General features: G+C 37.4%; 3 protein-coding genes, 1 long non-coding RNA gene and 1 pseudogene across 4 annotated transcripts; 2 read left to right on the forward strand and 3 right to left on the reverse strand.

Annotated features, from left to right (window-relative positions):
* Window positions 1–273: 273 nt before the first annotated feature.
* LOC149225052 (uncharacterized) lies at window positions 274–2,030 on the reverse strand. Its single transcript, XM_089388336.1, has 3 exons — window positions 1,076–2,030; window positions 467–982; window positions 274–285 (listed from the first exon to the last, which is right to left on the reverse strand). The coding sequence occupies exons 1-3, from the start codon at window positions 1,727–1,729 to the stop codon at window positions 274–276; spliced, it is 1,182 nt and encodes a 393-aa protein (XP_089244462.1). The 5' UTR covers window positions 1,730–2,030.
* Window positions 2,031–3,258: 1,228 nt separating this feature from the next.
* LOC149225053 (malate dehydrogenase, mitochondrial-like) lies at window positions 3,259–5,333 on the forward strand. The gene is made up of 4 exons (XM_089383632.1): window positions 3,259–3,617; window positions 4,455–4,623; window positions 4,985–5,046; window positions 5,202–5,333. Exons 1-4 carry the CDS (start codon window positions 3,456–3,458, stop codon window positions 5,331–5,333), a joined length of 525 nt encoding a protein of 174 aa, XP_089239758.1. The 5' UTR covers window positions 3,259–3,455.
* Window positions 5,334–6,176: 843 nt separating this feature from the next.
* Window positions 6,177–6,819, forward strand: LOC149225054 (uncharacterized). Its single transcript, XR_016249117.1, has 2 exons — window positions 6,177–6,334; window positions 6,507–6,819. It is a non-coding gene; the product is annotated as an uncharacterized LOC149225054 (long non-coding RNA).
* Window positions 6,820–9,141: 2,322 nt separating this feature from the next.
* LOC149225055 (aldehyde oxidase GLOX pseudogene) lies at window positions 9,142–9,864 on the reverse strand (annotated as a pseudogene).
* Window positions 9,865–15,860: 5,996 nt separating this feature from the next.
* Window positions 15,861–16,901, reverse strand: LOC149225056 (aldehyde oxidase GLOX-like). The gene has a single exon (XM_089388337.1). It carries the CDS (start codon window positions 16,899–16,901, stop codon window positions 15,861–15,863), a length of 1,041 nt encoding a protein of 346 aa, XP_089244463.1.
* Between the last annotated feature and the right edge of the window lie 894 nt (window positions 16,902–17,795).

The following is a 17,795-nucleotide window of genomic DNA, read 5'->3' on the forward strand; positions in this document are numbered from 1 at the left end:
AAATGTTGCCTATCCAAATCATGCCTTGGCCTTCTCTGAATTCATTTAGGCAAGCTCTTGTGAGTAGTATGCCACAAACTACTAAAAAGGATAAACTACATAACCATTTAGTGCCAATGAAATCACTAAAGAATCAACAAAGTGGTCCTTATTCACACTATACATTACAACAATATTTATGTAAGTGTTTCCTAACTAAAATTCATTAACAACTTGTCCTGCAGATTGAATTGACCTATGAGTTACTTGAAGGATGGCTTATTTATACATAAGTTACTGATAACACTGCTAAGGAATTCAAAACCCAACAGAAATCAGAGATACAGAAATCAAATTTGTAAGTTTGTGACTAAACTGACAGATAGATATTGGTATGTTGGAAGAGCCCTAAATCAATCATGAAAGGTAATGGAATTCTATTACTAAAGCAAATGCAATAGATTGATATATAAAATGCAAAACTTACTTGATAAAAGTATAAACGACTTGACAGCGCCCCAACATCTAGTTCCCATGTTCTAGGATCTTCAATCCACCCTTCTCCCTTATGAGCTGGATAACCATGAATAGCCCATTCTGGATGTGGTAATAATTGCACCAGTTCTTGTGCCTGAGGATTACTATATGGATCACAAAGATCAAAAGGTGCCTCAAGATATTTTGCATTGCCCGGTGCACAGTACAAATGATAAGCAGAGTATGGAAAATGAGCTGTATCATTTCTGTAGACTTTGCTACCATTGGAATTGATGTGATAAGGTGGACAAACAGCAAGGTTATCAGGTCTACACCAGCTCGTCACCTCAGGATTTATGATCATCTCACTGTATCTAGTAACATCTGTTTCAACCTCACCATCACATGGCTGTCCATCATTCTTCCAGCAGCTACCGATATCAATCAAATAAAACTGGCTATTTGAACCACCTCCACGTATAACATTGAGTGTCAATCTTACCTTGAAATTTGGTGACTCTGGCAACTAAACGAAAAATATTGAAGTGAGCATATGAAGTATGCTGAATGCATTTTCCTAAATACTAAACAGTAAGACAAATAAGGACTCAGGAAAGACCTTCAACATCATCCCACGAGTGTCATAATGATATCCCCCAGAAAATCCTTCGGTGGCATCAGCACGCAAATACAGCATCAACCAAGGATATTTCTTGGACGTTTTCAATTTATGGGAAAATATCCATCTGCCTGTGCTAGCTTGCTTCTCCCAAACAACAGAAAAATAAGAAATATTATCAATGTCAGCTCCTAGACTTGCATTCAGATCATAAGTGCCATAGAAGCTTCCCCTTAAACTGGGTGATTGTGAATCACAGGAATAAATTGCATTTTCTTGAGACTTTGTCCAGTTGTGGTACACAAGAGGCTGATTCATGCAGCCTTTCCCAAAACACGGAAAGGTCCTACTTGTAATGATCGGACTGACTTTTCTACCATTCTCTGGACACAATTCAGATTTAGTATCAAAGTTCCCATTCTTCAACATGATCATCCAAAACTGCCATGGATTTGATGAGTCCCTTACTTCACAGAGGGAACCAAGATATAGCTCTTTCTCCGCAGCATATTTGTCTGGATTACTCTGAGACTCAAAAGAGATATTTGGAAATTGATCCCCACTCCTTAGTTTATTGTCTACCTCAGTGACTTTCTGATTTACTGTGCAACCATTTTGTTTTCCATAGAGGCAACCGCCCACAGGATCTGACATGAAATAAAATAAGAGGTTATTAAGCAGATTGTAGAGAAAGCTAAAAATTACATAAAAATATCAAACATACTGTTCCTCAAATAAAAGGCCCTCTGTTTTGGCCTGTAAGGGTAGAAAGATAGGTAAGAGTTCACCTTGCTGTCACATTATCGAGACATCAACTTCCCTGACCAAAGGGGCTGCAGTCTGGGTCCAAGCACGCTATCACCACTTACTGCTGAACTCAACTCATCGTCTTCAGAACAAAAAAGCCCATGATTGTGAATAGTTAAAAATAATTAGTCCTCTGAGAGATCAGATGTAGTCATGGCTGATGAGACAGTTCCAACAGATGTGGAAATTATGGAAATTGTGGATGTCAAGCAAACCATAATACTAACTGGGTTTTGTGGAAAAATTAGAGAAAAGCTGGTGTTGCAACTGTCTGAATACCTATTGACGCTAAGAATGCAGGTACTAGGAAGTAGACAATGTGACAACAGCTGGAACTAATTCTTGCACCAGAAATGGATTCTCCTCTGCTGGGTCTGAAATTAACTGGGCTTTATCATTATGGTCATCATTCTGATTATTTTTTCAATTGCCCAGTTGATTTCTTCCATTGAATTCATCTTTTCCTGCTTTCATTTTGGGAATGGTGCATGAGGAAGTTGCAGCTTAAGCTTCTACATTAGCATTACAAGGACCTTCCTTTTGTTGGAAAGCTCACCATCACTTCCAAGATTCTGCAAGATGGTCACATGTATTATGCTTCTTGCTGGTTTCCAATCCAATCTCAATTTCTGAAGCTGGAGAAGATTTTAAGAGCATTCTTATAGGCTAAGTATGGAAGATAATGGGGTCTCTCTTCGCATCTCTGCATCATGCCAAAGCTAGAAGGTTGACAAGGGCTTATTGATATCGAAGATTCTGGCAACAATGTGGGTAGTAAGGAGTCTTGTTGGAGAGCCCCATTTGGAAAGCTTAACTCATCCACAGAGACTATGTAATGCAGTCATATCAGCAAAATTTAGGGTCACTTTTCACTATGTGGAATCATTTGTGCTCCTCAATACTTCAGAATATAGGAATTTCTTGTCCTCAAGAGTGTTTGAACTTTGGGAAGCCTGGAAGCCCATGACTAAGTGTATTTACTGGGACTTTATTGGCAATAGGAGGGGATCAGATCTCACCTTCCATCCTATTTAGATTTTGGAGAATGCAATAACAATGCATTAGAACTCACAAGATTTTAGCCAAGGGAACTCAACAAGAAGGGTGTTTTTCTGTGGCATGGTTTTTGGGATACTGATCAAAGGACATGGACAGAGTAGAGAACCCTTGCCTATTCTAAGAGTTTGTTTTCTTCCAATAGAATGATTATCAGAGAATTACATGCTACTATTGATGTCGAGGATCTGTCCAAAATGATCTTTCTAGAAGGGCAATTGGAGAGATTACGGATGATCTCTCTTTTTTTTAAATTTCAAAAATACTTCTTATATTTACAATTACAAATAATCCTATTCTTGTTCACTATGAGGAGGACATACCATTGCTTGGGTCATGGAACAAGGATAACAAGTTTTACTTCTTTTGGAACTTTGCGATAATAATTTCTTTTCTTATTTTTTGGTCTACATATTTATCATTTAATTTGGTACTGCCATATTGATTTTATCATGCTTGTGTCACGACCTTGTCAGTAATTCACAGCAGTGTGACCTGGGTGCAGGTTGCAGGATATATGGGAGAGGAACAACTTGGCATGGCATTGGAGAATGCAGATGTTGTGATCATTCCTGGTGGTGTGCCTCGAAAACCTGGCATGACCCGTGATGATCTCTTCAACATCAATGCAGGGATTGTTAAATCTCTTTGCTCTGCAATTGCAAAATACTGCCCAGAGGTAAGTTGTCATGATTTATGATCTTCTTTGAAGTTTTTGTTTTCATGCGATTTTCTTATTGACTATTTCATAGGAATAAGCATGATGTTCATTGTAAGTTGCTTTGTCGAAGGCTTTGTATGTTTGAGATCTATAGAGATGGCAATATATACAAATACATATTTGCAAGAATCTTTAAGCAAGTTGTTGATCTAGATTTACATATTGTTCTTGTATATAATCAATTCTACTGGAGAGGTTAACGAAGCTTGAAGACTTCTTTGAGTCAAACGAATAGGTGATTGACTCATTATTGACTCTTTATTTAGACAAATTGCAGCTAACTTTTTCCCATAAGAAGGAAATACTAATTGAAATGAACTTAAGAGTAATTAGCTGTGTAGTCCAATGCAAGTTTGCAGCCACTGTTAAAGCCCTGTTATTCTTGTTTCTCCTCTTGTAGTTAGTAACTTAGCTTTTGGACTTTTGAGAAAATTGGCATATGAATATCAATATGAAAAATATCCTTGGTCTTCTATTTAACTGTGCACAAATCCACTTGATCACGAGGTATCCTCTATAACATTATATATTACATACAATCAGTATGTACTACCATTAGTGTGGCAAGTTAATAGATAAAGAAGTATGTTTCACAATTATTTGTTTTGTTCATGTACTGGTGTGTGTGTACAGTATGTATAGTATATTGTTACATATTATATAGATAGAGATATGGAGAGGGGGGAGAGTGTACTGGATAATGTTTTCCTTCTATCAGGAATGGTATATTTGGATTCAAGAAATCATCTAGAATTGGTTTTTATGGCATTGCTGAGGACTTGATATCCATGGCAGGCAATTGTAAATATGATCAGCAATCCTGTAAATTCTACTGTACCAATAGCTGCTGAGGTTTTTAAGAAGGCAGGGACCTATAATGAAAAGAAACTCTTTGGTGTTACTACTCTTGATGTTGTCCGCGCAAAGACGTTCTATGCTTCAAAAGCAGGAGTTCCTGTTGAAGGTATTTAAAATTCTGGCTTGTTATGCTTAGCTACTCTCAAATATTTAGTATTCTGTAAAATATTTTTATTTTTTATAATTTAATCATGAAATATGCATCCTGGGCAAACATGCCAGGCACTTCTCCTCATTTCAAGGATGGTATCATAGGGCTCAAGGCCATCAGAAATATAGTCAGCTCAAGATGTCACTTGAGGGAATTGAACCCGGGTGGGAAGGATAACAGTCTTTGCACACAACCATCTGGGCTAGACCCAATACATGATATGCTGCAGGATCTTACCAACATCATGCTTTTTTTAACATTAGATACAATTCTCAGTTTTATGTTTGTTGTTGATGTCATCCTATGCTGTCTGCAGAAGTTGATGTTCCTGTTGTAGGTGGACATGCGGGTGTTACAATTCTTCCACTTTTTTCACATGTATATGACTTTGTTGGATCCTCATCTTGAGTTTGTTCTTTACTCTTGGATATTAGAAGATTAATTTATCAAAGATAAAATGAGATCAAATTACCTACCCTTCAATACAGTTAAAAAGGGAACATACACTTTTTTGTTTTGATAATTTTTTTTAGGCAACACCAAAGCCAAACTCTGTATTGTCTGAGGAGGACATTAAAGCCTTGACAAAGTGCACACAGGATGGAGGAACTGAAGTTGTTGAAGCAAAATCAGGGAAAGGTTCAGCCACACTATCTATGGCGTAAGTTTATGTTTTGGTCCTCTATAGTGGCTAATATGCATTCATATCTTTTGAATGTTTTTTTATTCTTATGTGACTGTCTAGAGTGCTGAATTTTTCATCTTGATGCAGTAGTTGGAGTCAGATAATCTTATCATGGTGTGTGCTTCATGATTTCATGCTTGGCATGCAACATGATTTCATGCTTGATAAGTACCTAATCTGAGATTCACTGTCAGTGAGAATATGGCATGAAGGAACTTCTTTCTCTTTATCTGAATCTTGTACTTCATACATTTGCATGTCTCAAATCTTTTGCCTTAAGCTTAGGTACTTATCCTACATGAAATCATGTAGCATGCATGTCTCAAATCTTTTCCCTTAGGCTTTCTCATTTGTGTGAAACTCAGCGGGTGCTTTTAACCTGTGAGGTTTGACCGATGGATTGTTGCCTTTCATTTACCTTAGTTTGATTGAAATGTTCAGAGTTAATCTAGATTCTGCATGCAAAGATCCTTCCCTAAGAAAAGCCATGAGTCTCTTCAAGGATGTTATTCCTTCTTAAACATAATATATGTCAAATGGATCCCACAAAAGTTGTGTGCTTGATGATGGGTAAATCTAGGTATGAGATTTACAAATTTGCACTTACATGTATGCCTGTGGTTGCAATTCACAGATAGGCGCATAACATCCATTCATTACCTCATCTTGAGCATTTGAGCATGGTTCATGCAAAAAACATCGCTGGTCAGTTAAATCCATTAGTTGAAAACTTGGAAGTGAAGAGTAGTGTTGTAGTCTTCTCTATGTTGATGAATGCTTTTTGAGACTTCAAAATGTTTAGACATGCAATTCCTTTTTCATCTTGCTCCTGTGTTCTCAATTTTTTTTTCTACTGTTTTTTAAGGCCAAATATAAACCATGGGATATATATTTTTACCCTGAAGACCTCCAAATCATTTGGAAAAGGAGGTGCTGCAGCAAAAGAGATGGGTTGAATTTGTTGTTTGGATGGACTCTATGGTATGTAATCTTAGTTGGATTTCCAATATACTTTTAAACCATATTTTCATTTTATTTTTTAGTACTATTAGATATTATATCTTACCTCATTTTATGGTTAACATTGTATAACAAAAACATGCGTTGTGTTATGTAATTAATACTAACATGTAATATTGATTTTTTTTGTCAGAATGCTATAGGTAATGATTGCCAAGACGATGATCCAAATTATGTTCAACATATATCAGGAGATGATGAGGATGAGGATGAGGATGATGGTGGTGAAGGAGGAGATGATGATGATAGTTGCGGTGTTGGTGATGATGTGGATAAGAGTAATGAGGATGGTCAAGATGATCATGAGGATGATCTTGGTGGTGGTAGCTAGGCATGCACATGCATTGTTTTTTATGAAGAAATTATTGTGTAGAATGACATTGTTATGTTTAGATGGGTGTTGTGAATTTACCCTATATCAATGAGACATTTTGATTTTGTAATCATACGATGAGTTTGATTTATGTATGTTGTTAATTTATCGTAACGATATTCATGAAATATTTTGATTTGTTAATCATATTTGAATTTTAGTTGTTTTGATTAAAAATAATACTGATTTTATTAGTATTATGTTGCTATTTTATACATGTTTTGAAAATTGTTAATGACACATTGTTATTTTTTTGGATGGATGTTGTCAATTTCTCTTAAATTTCTTTACAAATGATTTTGAATTGTGATATCTGCTTTAATGATATTTAGAAACTATCATATATTTCTCTATGAATCTATAAAGGGGGTCATATATGTAAAGAAAAATATACTCTATATAAGAAGTCAAATGCGGATGTAACCATGGATGCAAAATTGAAAGTAAAATTGGATGTTAAACTAGGAATTAATACAAAATGCAAACAATTGACATACAAAGTGTTTTAAATTAGAAGTGAAAAATTGTGCAATAGTTGACACAAAGAAGGGAACAAAACATGGCATACAAAAGGATATCAAATTGGGCAAAAACAAGGACACATAAATGGGCACCAAATTAGATGCAAAAAAAGACAACAACTAGATGTAAAATAAGATGCAAAGTTGAGCGTTAAAAAGAAACAAAAAACGTTACAAATTAATATGCCAAATGATGATGCAAATAATGGTGTAAATTTGGGATGCAAACTTGGGTGCAAAAAAGGAAAAAAAAAAGATGTAAGAAAAGACATAAAACAAGATGCAAAATGGGGCTGAAAAAAGGTGAAACCAAGGATGCCATATTGGATGTAAAAAATGATTCCTAATCACATGCAAATTTAGGCTCGAACTCAGACACAAAATTATATGCAAATGTGGATACAAAATGAGGCAAAAAAAGATGCAAATTTGGATGGTGAAAACGATGTAAAACTAGACACCAAAAAAATGCAAAATTGGATGAAAAAGTCGGTGTAAATAATGGTGCAACATTGGACACAAGTAGACACAAAAAAATGGTGCAAAAAGGGGCATAAAATAGCTTAAAATTGGATGCAAAACTTGGTGCAAAAACAAATACAAAAGTAGACGTAAAAAATGGCTCTAAATTGAATGTACCATTAGACACAAAATAAGATGCAAAGGTGGACACAACACATGACTCAACATAAGATGCAAATATAAATGCAAATTACGATGCTCAAAATGATGTAACATTAGATGCAAGAGATGGTGTTAAAAATGATGCAAAATTGGATGAAACAAATGACGCAAAATATGGTGCAAAATGAGATGGGAAAAATGGAGACAAATCAAACGTAAATGTGGATGTAAAAAATGGTCCAAAAAAAGATGCAAAAATGGGCACAAAAATGGATGCAAAATTTGGTGCTAAATCAAATTCAACACATGGTGCAAAGATAGGCACCAAAGCTGGTGCAAAAATAGAAGCAAAAACTAGTGTAAGACTAGATACAAAACCTAGCGTAAGACTAGATGCAAAAATTGACACAAAATGGATGCATAAAAAGACGTTAAATTGGATTCAAAATACAGTATAAACTTGATGCAAATGATGGTGCAAAAATGGAAGCAAAGAATGACACAAAATAGGAAGCAAAAGAGAATGAAAAATAGATGCAAAAAATGACACAAAACTAGAAGCAAAACCTGTCATAAAATAAGATGCAAATCTTGGTTCAAAATTTGACACAAAAAATGATGCATAGTTTGGTGTAAAAAATGATGCAAAATCTAGCGTGAAAAGGGATGCAAAATCAGGTGCAAAAAAGGACGCTTTAAAAATTGTACAATAGAGCCAGATTTAGCGCCAGGTTGCTCATCACAATTACAAAAAAAATGCACTAAAATCTGGCGCTAAATCTGGCGCAAATCGCTGGTTTTGTTGTAGTGTTTCTATAATAACAATATAACATGAAACTTTATATAATAATATCGTTTACTTTATATAACAATTTTGAAAAGAAACGCTTCGTAACAAATTTCAAATTTCTTTACATGAAAAAAGAAAAAAAAAGGACCCAAAATTTTGTTGCTTTTTCACTACATTGGTGAAAGAAATGCATAATTTTGAAAAGAGACCCTTCATCACAATTTTCAAATGTCATCCCCAAAACTTTTGTTGCTTTTTCACTACATTGGTGAAAAAAATGTACAATTTTGATTAACAAATTTCAAATTTCTTCCACACAGAAAGAAAAGAAACCCAAAACTTTTATTACTCTGAAATGTACGAGAGCTTACCGTTGCAGCGCTCACTCAGTACAGTAGAGTAGGGTAGAGTACAGTACATATGAGGAGATTATTGAGAATGTCAAATTGGAAGGATGAGTCTAATTAGAAGACAAATGAATCCAAGTGGCAGCGCTGGGTATTCCACTGTTGAGCACGAATAGCATGTAGTACCCAGGCGGTGCTGCAACAGGCGTGGGAGGTGCCGTTACTAGGGCACTATAAATATGTTGCCCTGCTCCTCCTACTAATTCTAATTGTGGGGTGGCAGATGCAAGCAGAAGCAATCTCTGATGCATGGAAAAAGAGTGAGTAGTGAAGGTCGGAGGATAAATGTTGAACTGAATGGAAATGTTATGATGATTATTTGCAGCGAATTGAACCTTGAAGCTACCGCCATAAGTGACCGAAGCAGGCATCACATAAATGATGGTGGGCCTTAGGGAAGATTCGTCTAAGTAATAAGGACTGTATGCTTGCAGACGAAGCTCTGTGGGAAACATAACGGTGAAATTATAATTTTTGTTGGGGTTGGAACCTCCCACAAAAATCCTACGATCAGGAAATACAATTGCAGTGGAATGATACATTCTTGGAACAGTGGAACTTGCGAGTACTGAGAAGCACTGCCCTGGCAATGCATTAGGTCTGTATAAATAAGGAGGAAGAGCTGGATTGGTTGCTTTCCCATAACCTGCACATCCCTTCTCCGCTCCATTGATAATCAGAATTTCACCGGTGGGAAGAAGCAGCATATCTCCTAGAACTCTGGGAGCAGGCATGTTCTCCATTTCCCAATCGGCATTCGGATCTGTGATAACCATTCTTCCACAGCTCTGGAGCGCGTCAATGAAAATCCCTGCAAGTGACAAATTGTAACTGTCAACTGTTGGGGATTTTTCTGGTAAAATCCCAAAAACAAACAAACTTAACACACAGAGGTAATGCTCTATTTTCTTCTCTCCACAGGATCTTTTGTGCACGGGGAAGCTTCAAAAAATTTGTCTGAGAACAGAGTATTACATACCCAGAAAAATGATTTCTATTCATTAAACATAAATGCCTGATACATATTCATCCTCTTTCACTTAGAGGGATTTACCAAAAAAAATACATTCAGCCAACAAAAACAAAACTTTGTTTTCCTCCTGAGATTTTACACTGCTGGTGTGTAAAAATCTCTTTTACATTTATTGGTGTAAAAATATTTTACACATACTGCTGTAAAATAAATTTACATATGCAGGAAAATTTTACATTACATTCACAAAAAAAACTTTACTCACACCATACGCTCTTGCTTCTTTCCCTTCATTTAGGCAACCAACAAAAATTACATTTCAACCTCTGTTCACTGCTGTGAGTTTTATAAAATACAAAATCATTCACCAAACAAAACTCCCGTGCTTCTTCACTTATGCACTGTTGTGCAATATTTACCTTGATTCACGCTGATAAAAAAAAAATCACACAAACATATGTGCTCCCCTGTTTTTCTTTTATGCACTGTTGTGCGTTCATTTCACTCTTTGCATCATACACTGGTCTTCATTCTTTTCATTAACACCTCCACTCTTGCACTGCTGTGCACACCTCAAGTCACTTTACAAAAATCAACACAGGTTCTTTGCTGCAGTAAAAACTTCATTTCAATCTTCGTTCTCTTTTTTTAATTCACCTGTGCATGTGCTGAGTGGCTTCATTTCAGAATGGTCAACGCACAACAAAAAGCATAACATATATAATGCATATGCAATACAATACAAATATAACTTGTAAAATGCATATTTACTATGCCCATACCTCAGGTATAAAAAATTTTTAATGTTCTACCAACCATTTACGAACCAGGTTTAAATTCCATTTAATTCCCTTTGCAGACAGGACCGGCGGTCAAACTCAAACGTTTGATTTACTCCATGCAAGTATTTAATGTTGGCTCATATGCAGGTTGAAACAATCAACGGCGAAGAACGATGAAGCGGATCGGACGGCGGTGGAGGATTTCGGGAGGCATTTTTATGCTGAACTTTAGGCTCCGAAATGTCAGTTCTGCTGACGTATAGAGAGGACCACGTGGCTGAGGATAATTGGATCGGGCTCGATTATACGCAAACTGCTTTCACTACAAAAGCGGTCCGAAATGAGTCAGGCGGTTTGTGGTTTCGCTGCAGTGGTTTCGGGGTTGTACGTTCTGGCTGAGTTGCTGTCCACGCTGCGTCCACGGTGCCTGCAGTTGGAATTAATATTCCAACACTCCCCCTTAATTTCAACTGCTGGGCATTCAGTCATACCCAAACACTTCCTCACATAGAGGGATTCACCAACTGCTGTTACAAAGACATCTTCCTCACATAGAGGGATTCACCAACACTGCTTCTGATGCAGTTCCACAAACAACAAAATAGTCTTCCTCTTAACAGAGGGATTCACTTGAGACTGTGCTGAAGAGCACCTTCCTCTTTAACAGAGGGATTCACCTGAGACTGTGCTGAAGAGCACCTTCCTCTTGACAGAGGGATTCACCTGAGACTGTGCTGAAGAGCACCTTCCTCTTAACAGAGGGATTCACCAATATATGCTGAAAAGAATCTTCCTCTTGACAGAGGGATTCACCATGACACTGTGCTGAAAAGCACCTTCCTCTTGACAGAGGGATTCTCCAACATGCCTTCTTCAGAGGCACTTCAATCTGTCTCTTACATTCATTTAGCACATACGTGCTGCAGCGTATTGCCTTTTGTTTTCTCAACAGAACAACTGCAAAGATTTCACGCTGTTGTGTTTTCTTTGCATTACATTTCACTTGCGCTACTGCGCATTCCCTTCCTGTTGTTTTCACAATGAACAACAACCAAAACTTCACGCTGCTGCCTGCTCCCCTTCATTGATTACAATCGCACTGCTGTTGTGTCTCACTTGCATTTCAGATGCAAACAACAAAAACTGCATTCATATGCGTTGCTGCGCTTCTACCTTCTCTCTCAACAGACAACCACAAAACTTACATTACTCTTTTCACTGCTGTGTGAAAAATTTCATGGTTGCACTAATGTGTGCTTCCATTTTCTACATTACATGCTCCTCCTTCATTTTCCTCTCACTGCTTTGCGTTTTCATTGCCAATACAAAACATTTCCATCTGCTGTGTATTACACTCACTCTGCTGTGATTATATTCTCTCACATTACATAAAAGGAAAAACTATGTTCCATTGCTATGCATTAAAATGCATGTGCTCCACAAAAAAAATTTCATGCTGCTGTGCATTCTAATCCATGTGCTCCACACACAAAAGTTTCCACGCTGCCCCTGTTCTATGTTCTGCCTTCGCACTGCTGTGTGGGTCTCCTTGCTTTGCATTACAATGCATATACAATGCATATGATTCACATCGAATTCATCTTCATCTTCACTCGCACACTGCTGTGCGTTCTACTGCTTCTCATTTTTCTTATCGCGCTGCTGCACTTCACATTTCAACGTTGCCCATTTTTCTTCTCCGCACTTCTGTGCATATTGCATTGCATATGTGATAAAAAACAAAGCAAAAACATTACATTTTTCAACACCGCTGCGTATTACATTTCAGAGGGATTAACAAAAAGATTTCATTTGCGCTCTGCTGCGCTGCAATACATCCTCCACGCAGCCTCCATGCCCTGCAGATTTTTTTTCTCTGCTTTTATGGCAGATTTAATTCCATATCTCTCCCCTATAACAAGATCTTCATCAAAGAATGACTGTTAAAACAGTTCAACAATTATGATAAAAAAAAATTACAGGCTCCCCTTAACTGTATGCATCATCTTCTTTCAGCAAAGTTTTCTCAAAAGAAACTTAGATTAGCTTGAGAGCTCAAAGGACTTTCAGGCTGTATTTCCTTCTTTCTCCATACTTGTGTAACTTTCTTCTTTTGCATGGGTCTAGCTTGTGTAAGAGCCCATGTTAAGTTACAATCACGTGCCATATGCCCAATGTTATGACACTTGAAACATTCTACATTGTTCATGAATAAGAATTCATGATTTCTTCTTATAAAATTATTTCTTGGAGATTGTCGGAGACTACAACATCTATCTCTATGAAATGCTCTACAGTCTTTTGCCATATGACCAAAGTTTGAACAAGAGTAACAATAACCATAAAATGAACTTTGGTACCTGGGAGATGGAGGTTTCCTTGATGTACTTCTGAAGCCTTGCTGCCTTGAGATTCTTTGATGATAACCATTGCATCTTGCCTCTTTGACATCAGCTACATTTCTTCTTGGAGCTGGTTTTCTTCTTGGAGTAGGATTTCTTCTATTGTAGCCTTCATTTTTCTCCTTGCCTTTGCTGGAACTAGGAGCATCACAATTTCTTTCTGGCTTCTTTGCATCTCCTTTGCTTAAAGCATTTTCATTCTTGTTTGAGGGTTCACCTACATACCCAAGTCCTGATTTATCAGATGGAGATCTGTGATAGCTGAGCATGTCATCCAAGGCTTGAGAGCTCTTCATGATTTTGTTCATCCCTTCAACCTTTTTCCTGAGGAGGACTATTTCTTCTTCCAATCTTTCACGCTCATTATTTTTCTTTGCAAGTTGTTCCTCAGTTTCTTCTTTGCTACGAGTAGCTTCAACTGCTACTATTTTAAGGGAGATAATATCTGACTTCATTTTGGAGATTTCTTCATTCTTTGCTTGACTGCTCTCCATTTTGTTTTCAGCTCCTTGTGCCTGCTTCCTGGCTTCTTGTAATTCAGACTTAAGGGAGGAGACCTCTACCTTGTACTATCCAATCTCTTCTACAAGCTTATTCACTCTCTTGTGCCTTTGTTCAAGTTGACTTGTCAAGACATCTTCCTGCTTTTTTACTTTATTCAACTGATTTGTCATGGAGATGACTTCTTCATGATGCTTCCTCTTGCTTTCATCGAGTTCCTTCTTAAGCTTGACGAGCTCCTCATCCCTTTATTTTACTTGAAGTTTAATGAGGTCAACCTTCTCACATTCAGCTTCTATGATGGGTTCAGAATTTTCTTCTTCACTGATGGTCATGGTCAGTGCTCCCTTTGCATGAAGGTCATGAAGTCTGTCCCATATATCCTTTGCTGATGAATATTTTCCTAGATTCTTCTTTACAGAATCAGGCAGTCCATCCAAGATTATTTTTGCTGCTTGTGCATTACACTCCTTGGATTCTCTATCCATCTTGCTATCATCAATCACTGATTCCCAGATTTCAATCCCTTCAGACTGTAAGAAAGCCCTCATTTTTATTTCCCATATATCAAAGTTCCCATCGAACCTTGGAGCCTCAAATAGAATGCTTTCAAATAGATTGTTTTCTATTTTAATAGAAGAGGGAGACACAACCTTAGGGGGTTTGGACACTTTCTTCCTTGACCTTGCCATTCTTAACTATGTTTAAAATACCTGACTGTGTTTTTAAAATGACTCACTATTTCTTCAACAGCAACACAGAAAAAAAACTTTGAGGAATACATGGGTTCTTTTGCCTGAGACTTCACTCTCCTGGAGAAGACTTGCTGGTGCAACAAGATTCTTTCCCTCAGCTTCTTTAACACCTTCAAAGAGCCTAAACCTGCTCCTATACCACTGTTGGGGATTTTTCTGGTAAAATCCCAAAAATAAAAAAAATTAACACACAGAGGTAATGCTCTGTTTTCTTCTCTCCACAGGATCTTTTGTGCACAAGGAAGCTTCAAAAAATTTGTCTGAGAACAGAGTATTACATACCCAGAAAAATGATTTCTATTCATTAAACATAAATGCCTGATACATATTCATCCTCTTTCACTCAGAGGGATTTACCCAAAAAAATACATTCAGCCAACAAAAACAAACTCTGTTTTCCACCTGAGATTTTACACTGCTGGTGTTTAAAAATCTCTTTTACATTTACTGGTGTAAAAATCTTTTACACATACTGCTGTAAAATAAATTTACATATGCAGGAAAATTTTACATTACATTCACAAAAAAAACTTTACTCACACCATACGCTCTTGCTTCTTTCCCTTCATTTGGGCAACCAACAAAAATTACATTTCAACCTCTGTTCACTGCTGTGAGTTTTATAAAATACAAAATCATTCACCAAACAAAACTCCCGTGCTTCTTCACTTATGCACTGCTGTGCAATATTTACCTTGATTCACGCTGATAAAAAAAAAATCACACAAACATATGCGCTCCCCTATTTTTCTTTTATGCACTGCTGTGCGTTCCTTTCACTCTTTGCATCATACACTGGTCTTCATTCTTTTCATTAACACCTTCACTCTTGCACTGCTGTGCACACCTCAAGTCACTTTACAAAAATCAACACAGGTTCTTTGCTGCAGTAAAAACTTCATTTCAATCTTCGTTCTCTTTTTTTTATTCACCCGTGCGTGTGCTGAGTGGCTTCATTTCAGAATGGTCAACGCACAACAAAAAGCATAACATCTATAATGTATATGCAATACAATACAAATATAACTCCTAAAATGCATATTTACTATGCACATACCTCCGGTATAAAAAAAATTTAATGTTCTACCAACCATTTACGAACCAGGTTTAAATTCCATTTAATTCCCTTTGCAGATAGGACCGGTGGTCAAACTCAAACGTTTGATTTACTCCACACAAGTATTTAATGTTGGCTCGTATGCAGGTTGAAACAATCAACGGCGGAGAACGATGAAGTGGATCGGACGGCGGTGGAGGATTTCGGGAGGCATTTTTATGCTGAACTTTAGGCTCCGAAATGTCAGTTCTGCTGACGTATACAGAGGACCACGTGGCTGAGGATAATTGGATCGGGCTCGATTATACGGAAACTGCTTTCACCGCAAAAGCGGTCCGAAATGAGTCAGGCGGTTTGTGGTTTCGCTGCGGTGGTTTTGGGGTTGTACGTGCTGGCTCAGTTGCTGTCCACGCTGCGTCCACGGTGCCTGCAGTTGGAATTAATATTCTAACATCAACAGGAGCACCATTGCAGATCATAATTTCTGTCCTCTGAAATGCATCAGATGCAGACAGTGGCAACATCACAGATGAGGCGGTGGTGGGGTAATTTCTTGGGCCATCTGGGATTCTTGGAAAATGCCTGACGACAACATTCCTTTGGTAATCAAGCAAGATGGAATCACAGTTGGCGAAGATGAAGAGATTTCCATCGGATGAGAGATGAAGAAAAGGATAGAGATTGTACAGGCTCTGCAAGTTTTGGAACACATAGGTGTCTTCTAGAAACGTCAGATTGTAAACTCTCTCACCAGGCTTCCTTGGTGGCAGGAATTCGTAGGTAAAAGTGTAGTTTCCCCCCACAGCAATACTTCTACCGTCAGGAAGGATCTGGTTTGAAGCATACCATCGATCGTTCAGAAGCCCAGATCCAGGTTCACCCACTGGATCAACCCAATCACATGTAGAAGTTTCACAAGGTACAAATTTACGAACGCTCATGTTTCCATCGCCCCATCCACCAGTGCTAACCAAAGTACCATCCGCAGCAAAGGCTCCCGATGAACACCAAGTATCAGTCCTCAGCATCAACGGTCTCACCTTGTTTGTAGCAATGTTGTATTCTATGGAGTGTGCTAAGAAATCATGATAAACGACTGATTTACCTATGAAAATTCCATTTGCAAGGCTTATATTAGAATCACCAAAATCTATGTAATCGTACATCACCATTGTACCCATAATGGTGGTGGCCATATGCATCGCCGACACACCTCCATTTTCAATCACCACTTCCCATCTCCCAGGGCCAGGGCTTACCGTATCACGGCCATCCGCCCTGCAAATATTGATTACCAGAATATACACCACAAATTGAATCCAAATGCAACACTTGGACTCCATGATATGATATCCAGAAATCGGTATTGATGTTGGTACGCTCTGCAAAGGCGAGTTCATGAGCTGAGTTTTTATATTGAGGTGATGTCAAATGCATAGTTGTAAGTGGTCTCCACATTCCAACCATAGTCATCGTGGATGTATCTGCTCTTTCAACGTGGCCAACCTCAATTAAAACTCACTCTTATTTCATTTCTGGCTGGATCACAGACCACAATAAACATGGCTAGACCAACTCGGAATGGAAAATATAAGCAAAATGACATTTCCAAAACTCTATTTTCGCAATCACAATAAACTTCTCACATTTATATTTTAAGGTGACAATAATATATTAAGGTGAGGAGTTGTTTTTAGTACAATTTTTGGAATTTCTACTGTAGAATTTGGCTGAAAAAAATTGAGGCGGAATCTTGATTTGTGTTATTTAAACTGGCTTTTTGACTGTATATATAGATTCAGCACCCACCCTGAAAAGTGATTTCGATAAATTCCTGCAGGATTTTAGAGAAATTAGACGGGAAAATCCCACCAGAAAAGATTCCAAAAAGTCTCACTAAAAACAACTCATTAAGATTACAACAAACTTGTGGGGGAAATTGTGATATTAGTTGTTTAAAGTTTGTTTTTTAACTACATAAATGGATTCAACCCCTTGAATACTCCTTAGGCACCTACCTCTGTAGATTATACAACTCAAACTTCTAAATTTTAACAAATATATGCCTTAATAATGGAAAATTTGCAAAAAACTATGCCTATGAAATCTCCAAAACTTAAAACAGCGAGACTACGATTATATTTCTTATTTAAATATTCCACCAAAAACTAGGGAATTGCATCATGTAAATGAAATAATTCCATCTAATTATTCTATGTTCTTCTTTTAACAGGACA

This window comes from Pinus tabuliformis, chromosome Q, assembly GCF_031772625.1.
Source record: "Pinus tabuliformis cultivar Carrire ecotype Pingquan chromosome Q, CPIR1, whole genome shotgun sequence".
Classification (NCBI taxonomy): Eukaryota; Viridiplantae; Streptophyta; class Pinopsida; order Pinales; family Pinaceae; genus Pinus; species Pinus tabuliformis.

Excerpts from the sequence above, each read along its gene's own strand:
- LOC149225052 (XM_089388336.1), bottom strand. The coding sequence starts at position 1,729 with ATGTCAGATCCTGTGGGCGGTTGCCTCTATGGAAAACAAAATGGTTGC. Across the intron at positions 983-1,075 it reads CTCGTGGGATGATGTTGAAG|TTGCCAGAGTCACCAAATTT; the intron begins GTCTTTCCTGAG and ends TTTTTCGTTTAG.
- LOC149225056 (XM_089388337.1), bottom strand. The coding sequence starts at position 16,901 with ATGGAGTCCAAGTGTTGCATTTGGATTCAATTTGTGGTGTATATTCTG.
- LOC149225053 (XM_089383632.1), top strand. The coding sequence starts at position 3,456 with ATGGGAGAGGAACAACTTGGCATGGCATTGGAGAATGCAGATGTTGTG. Across the intron at positions 4,624-4,984 it reads AGCAGGAGTTCCTGTTGAAG|AAGTTGATGTTCCTGTTGTA; the intron begins GTATTTAAAATT and ends TGCTGTCTGCAG. Across the intron at positions 5,047-5,201 it reads TTCTTCCACTTTTTTCACAT|GCAACACCAAAGCCAAACTC; the intron begins GTATATGACTTT and ends AATTTTTTTTAG.